The 6271-nt window shown below is 43.5% G+C and overlaps 1 protein-coding gene across 1 annotated transcript; it reads right to left on the reverse strand.

The window, feature by feature from the left end:
• LOC148871419 (fasciclin-like arabinogalactan protein 16) lies at nucleotides 1-4967 on the reverse strand. The gene is made up of 3 exons (XM_088972302.1): nucleotides 2491-4967; nucleotides 1424-1548; nucleotides 1-612 (listed from the first exon to the last, which is right to left on the reverse strand). Exons 1-2 carry the CDS (start codon nucleotides 3824-3826, stop codon nucleotides 1475-1477), a joined length of 1410 nt encoding a protein of 469 aa, XP_088828428.1. The 5' UTR covers nucleotides 3827-4967; the 3' UTR covers nucleotides 1-612; nucleotides 1424-1474.
• Nucleotides 4968-6271: the final 1304 nt, after the last annotated feature.

A 6271-nucleotide genomic window follows, 5' to 3' on the forward strand; every position in this document is an offset into this window, starting at 1 on the left:
TTGAAAATTCCAATTCCACTAAACAGAACAATTACAAAATTTCGCTGTCTATGAACAAGAAAAGAATTTCCTTCTTTTTTTATTTCATCATTGTTTTTATCAACATTTCTCCACAAATACCAGTCCTTTTCTTTCTTGTTTTATTTCATCACTGAAATACTGCTTCTTTGTCCCCAGAAACCACCATGACCATCCATGTCTTCTCCCCTCCTCTCAAGGCACAGTTACAGGACCGACACCAGAGAGGAAAGAGATTCACTACAGCCCCATTACACCAACAACAAGAACCAAAAAATATATTTCTTATGTACTCAGATAGTGTTTATAGCTAATAGTAATAACAGTGGAACCTTCCTTTATTCCCCCACCCCTTCCCCCCCTCCTCCATGGCTGGAAATTCTGAGATTCCAAAAGAATCTCACTCTTTCCTGATTTCCCTTCTTCACCACTCCAACTTCAACCAGGGGAAGAAAAAGGAGGAGAAAATAAAACAATATCAGGAAAAAAAAAAAAAAACCCAAAAAAAAAGCAGAAGAAATCAACAGTTCTTCTACACATCTTCCATTTCCAGGACTTTATACATCCTCCTACTTTTCATGAATCACGAAGCATCTGCATTACAGAAAAAATAATACATTTATTAGCATCAGAACAATAGTTTTATAATAAACTAAAACTTATTAAAATAGAAGCAAATTACTAAGTGTCCGGAGTCCAGACAACACCCAAAACATAACAGTCTGGATCCCATCCCACCAGACCCAGACTGTCGGTGGCCCAAATAATTTAATGGAACAAGATTTGTTAATTCGAACCAGAGCTTGACTAGGTCATTGGGGGCTGGTGGCCTGATCTTGGGGGTCAACTAGGTGATCTAACCAAGTTAACTTCACACCTCAGTAAATAGTCAGAAAGTACTCCATGAAAATTTCTTTTGATCAGACGATCGAACCTGTGACCAAGTCAGCTTTCTGGTCTGGTTTCCGATGATTTTGGTGGTCTCAAGGAAAAATCACTGGTTAAACTACTGACCCAGTGAGATTTCTGATCTGGGTCATACCAGTGTGGGTCATACCAGATCAATCCAATTACACCAAGTCACCAACCAGCCAAGCAGCAACTAGAACCAAATAATTGAATGAAAATAAACAAACAATAAAGATTAGTAACTTGATTGTTCAACCAAATCAAAGCTGACTTCTCTCAGAGCTACAGCCAGGCTTAAATCACTAGAGCCGGGCGGGTCTGTCCATGCATTGACCAAACATCCACCCAGCCTACCTACTCCTATATTCAATGCTTAATCATTATGGGTGTTTGCAACCCAGAATTTTCTGTCTGAGGGTTAAAAATTCTCTTGGATTCTTGCTCAATCAATCACAATTAACAGAAGAAACTAATGAGACGAGGGTAGAAATTGTACCTTTTTTGTGTTTTTTGTTTCTGCAATATGATTTTGTATAGGAGGGGGACTTCATTGGCAAGAAGTAAACCGAGAATCCTGTCCAAAGACCCGTAACATCCTACACGTTACTTCCATCAACTTCCCTGCAATTTTGTTCATTCACAAACAACAGTAAACCTTAGTATCCATTCTTCTCATACACTAATCAGGTCTGGTTGTTCAAAGAAATCAATCTCCATTTTTAAAGCTTAATCTAATTAACCCATTTGTTCAGGATTAAAAAAGAATTCAGAAAGCAAAAAAAAACAAATCAAGAGAAATAAATAAGCAAAACCAGGATACGAGTAAACGACAGCCTGTTTGGTGTTTGATGTCATGAAGATGGGGCAGTTCAGTCAAGAATTCCAGAATAAAATCACTTCACCATTTCTTTGTTAGCATCCCACAGCTGGATTTTGTGTGTCTCTTTCCCTCCTTCCTCTTTCCATGTTCATTTCCCATTCTATCCCTCCAATCTCACCGATATTACTACCTAATAAGCTGACACCCTAGAAATTACAAATTTCTTCCTCCCCAAGATACCCCAAAACTATTACCACCAAACCTGTGATCTCTGCAGGCTGTGTTTCGATTATGGGTAGTGGTGAAAATGGACAATTCTCTTCAATTAGGGGGATTTCGTCTTCGATTCCCTCTCACTTATCCAAACAGGGGATTTGAGGGATTACTCTGCTAATATCAAACTGTAAGCTAATGAGATGACAACTTGACCAACTAAAAAAGCGAGCTCGAAAAAAAAAGTCTAAATTCTATTCGTTCCTGAAATCCCCAGCGTCGAATCTTATCACGGGCTAACATGAATAATAATTATTCAACCTGAAAGATAATCTCACCACATGAGGCATAATCCGACACACCGACACTCCCCCAACTCCGGCATGGCAACCGGAATCTGACACATTCCACCGGACTCGGAATTCTATCACACATTTTGGGTTCGGCCAATATTCCTAACTATTGCAGGTGCACAGAAGAACAGGAAAGATAAGTAAGAATGAAAAAAAGAGAAGGGCGAAAGCACAGACCTCTCCTTAACGTGGTGACAGTCTTAGTGGGCTTCGTTATTTTCGTCGTCTTCGTTGATGTAGTTTCGGGTTTGGGCTTCTCTTCCAGCGGGAAAAGCACCCCGTCGATGCCCTGCACTGAAATCCGGCCGTCTGTATAGATATCAGGGTCGAACAGGTAGGCCGACCCCTCCCCATGCCCGAATTTCACAGTCCCATCAGCTTCTTGCGCCACCACCTTGTGCGGCAGCCGTAGCGTGTCGTATCGGACCTTCCCGAATCTTTTCACCGCATTGTACATGCTCTCCTCCGTCTGGTACTCCGGGATGAGGTGGTAGTACATGATCTGCTCCGGCGCACCCGGTTCGCTCAGCTGGTCCGTCGTCAGCTTCGCCATGGCCTCGTCGTTCGGGGCAAGAACGGTCAATACGTATCCCTCCGACACCAGTCTCCCCATCTCGGTCGCTAACGAGGTGAGGTTCACCAAAATATCGGCCATTTCGTTGTATCCACCGTAAAGCAGGAGAGTCTGGATGAAGTCCTTAACTTGGCTCTCACCGTCGAACCAATGGTGTGGTCCTCCCGGCCCTGGAGCAGGGGCTGGTGCAATAGATGGACCTGGAGCCAACGCGTCGTAGATCGGGAGCGCGGGGGGCGAACCGGCGGGGGAAGGCGGCGCCGGTTTCTTCAACCGGTGGGTCCTAGGATCGACCTCTGGTGCTCCCTCAGGTAACACGGCCGAGATGGAGCGAAGGCTCCGGCGACGGTTGAAGTCTTCCTGCACGGATCGTGGAACCAACAGCCTTTCAATCCCGTGGATCACACCGTCGGGGCGGACCACGGCGTCGGGGTGGATGACGGTTGCGAGATCAACAATTTTCTTGTCGGAATCCTTGCAAGTCAAATGGAGATGATGATTGGAAAGCGTCTGGTGATGAACAGACTCGGCAGATAATTTAGGCCATTTCTCCGATCCGATTCGTTTCGGTATGATGTGGAACAGCAAAAGGGTCTGAAGAGATTTCAGGTTACCAGGCTCCAGGAGGAATCGCTTGAACTCAGGGTCAAGCTCACGCTCCAGAGCTTCATTCCTCGGTGCAAAAATGGTGATATTGTGCTTGCCAACCGCATCCTCTAGGGTTTGCAAGAGGAGAGCTTTCTCCACGAGCTCGGCGAGTTCCGTGTAATGTGAGTCAAGGAGAGCCACGAGGACAGAGTTCGAGTTGATTTGACCAGAATTCGACGGGGACGACGGCTTTAGACTGGGGTTTTCCGGCAATGCAGCAGAGGCTCCAGCAATGGAGAAGAGGAGAAGTCCGTAGAAGAGCTTGGAGACGCCATAGATCTGAGAATCCATGGCGATTGAAGAGAGAAACCAGTGGCAGAAGTGGAGAAATTCACAGAAAAAATCAGACCTTTGCTTCTCCAAACCAAAGCCTGCTTTTTTCTTCTCCTTTCCTCTTTGCTTGGCTACTCTGGTTTTCGTTTTCTAGTGCTTTTCTTTAATGCTTCGGATTTCAAAGTGGGGTTATTAACTGGGGTTGGTAAAGGCCCGTTAGTTCCGGTGAGATCCAAGACGGACACGTGGCAATCGCAAGACGCAACGCTTCAATAGCCTCGGAGTAGAGAGGTAGCCAGGTGCCCTTTCGACAGTCTGGAGCTGGGGCCACAAGGAGTCTCACGAGTCACGGTTCGCGCGATCAAGCTGCGCTGTTGTAGGCTTGTATTGTAGCTCTGAGTTTTTGACTCAAAATGACGTTATCTACCCTCCCGAGGATGCGGAAGCAGTCTCGACGACGGGAGGTTAATTTTGTCATTTCAGTTGTGGCGTTTCAGCGAGAGAACGGCTCGGGGCCGCTGGGGAAAAGTGGGGACCACCTGTTCGCGTCGCTTGTAATTAACTGAGAGGAAGGAAGAAAGCTGAGCTGTCATTGTCTGACGTAAGCCACAAAAAGCCTGTTTTTCTACAAAAAGGGAGAGAGAGAGAGAGAGAAAGAAACGGCTAGGATGACGGAGACAGCTCTCCTGCCGGGAGATCGTTAGTCTCCGTCAAGTTAACCCGAGGTGGGTGGGCTGTTAACCTAGGGTTAAGAGGTCGGAAGTCCGAATCTCTGAGTGGTGAGTGCGAGGTTGTATCGTGTGTCGGTGGCTTCTCGCCTTGTCCAAGTTTGCTTGGCTTCCCCTCTCTTTCTCATTCCGAAGCGCTAGGATGGAGCTGGAAATTCTAGAAGGCCGTGTAGCAATAATGAAACTGCGGAAGCTAGACGATCCACTACTTTCCTACATGGCAGCTCACATAGACACCAAAAGTTATGTGTTTGCCACGTTATCATCCACGTGGCAATACAGAGATGAAGAAATTCATTTTTATGAATTACCGCCATTCTCGACCACCCCTGGACACCCTAGGTGTTATTTAGGTTGATTTTCGTTGAGATTGAATGATTATATTACATTTAAAATATGGAATATTTATGAGATTGTCAAGATCAAAGCTTTGAAAGGCAACGTATTATTACTTTTTTTAAAGAATAAGTTTTATTGGTAGACCCTGAAACTACCATGGCCAGAATCAACTTTGGAATTGATTTTATACATTATTTCAATCACATATACATGGCGAATTTCTACAAGGTAAGGCCCTATATACATGTATCCATGGTTTTTAAAATCAATCTGGAGATCGAATCAGATCCAACAGTCTGACCATTTGAATCGAACGGTTGATTCGTTCTAATAAAAAATAAAAAAAAATAAAAACGGTTAAAATTGTTGAATGGTTTAAATGATTAATCGCCCGAATCAGTGATTTACTTACCAAAATCAATAATTTTTGAAAAAAAATCAATTTTTGGGAAAACGAAACCAATCATCCAATTTTTCCCGTCGAATGCGGTTTTAAAACCATACATGCATTCCTTCTAAATCCTTTATTGGCGGGAGCCTCATGCACTGAGCTGCCCTGCCATATATACATACAGGTAGAATAGCATGTCTACATGTCTACATAACAATTTCATCAAAGTGGGCACTGGGCTCAAACTCACAAGGAAAAATAATCATTTGATGTTTGATTTTATGTGGTTTGATGCACATAGATTGTGTACATAAGTTACAGAAGATCATGTTTTTTAAACACCACATCTTACAAGAGAGACCGGATGTACTACTCACAGCACTATGTATCATGGACTTAATAACCGGTCACAAGTGAACATGCCACTGTTTATCTGGCCCCATGATGTACGCATTCACTTGTGATTGATTACATCACGTTGCAAGTGAGTACCATTACGAATGGCAATGGGGCAGGCGTTATATTCCTCGTTTCCGACTTGATTATGAAATTAACCTCATCTTTGTCTCCAATTCTTGTTGGGGATAAAATTTATCCTCCATCTCCGATCCTCGATGGCGATGGGTTTTCCGTTGGGATTCAAATCCCTGAAAATGTTTTTAAATAACAATATTTTTTTAAAATAAATTTATTTAAAAAAAATAAAAAATTTAAATTATAAATAATGTTTTGAATATGTTTAAATTATAAATAATAGTATATATAATATAAATGACATTTAATCAAGGTCAAGGCGAGGCAAAAGCCTCAATCCCCATCCCAATCCCGACCTTCATCGGGGATTCCTATTATTCCCCATCCTCGCCCCACCAAAACAATCCCCATCCCCAACCCCATTGGATCGGGGCAGTCAGATCCACATTGCAGATGGGAAAAATTGCCATCCCTACTGCACTACCAAGGGTGTGGTGAGTTTTAGGGCCATGGTTTTTGAGACACACCCTG

The sequence above is a fragment of the Nelumbo lutea genome, chromosome 2 (genome assembly GCF_056320005.1).
Source record: "Nelumbo lutea isolate HS-2025 chromosome 2, American lotus-T2T, whole genome shotgun sequence".
Classification (NCBI taxonomy): domain Eukaryota; kingdom Viridiplantae; phylum Streptophyta; class Magnoliopsida; order Proteales; family Nelumbonaceae; genus Nelumbo; species Nelumbo lutea.

Bases quoted from the DNA above. Each gene is read 5' to 3' on its own strand.
- LOC148871419 (XM_088972302.1), bottom strand. From the start codon at position 3,826: ATGGATTCTCAGATCTATGGCGTCTCCAAGCTCTTCTACGGACTTCTC. The intron at 1,549-2,490 runs GTCTGTGCTTTC...ACAAAATTGCAG, and splicing joins TGTCACCACGTTAAGGAGAG to GGAAGTTGATGGAAGTAACG.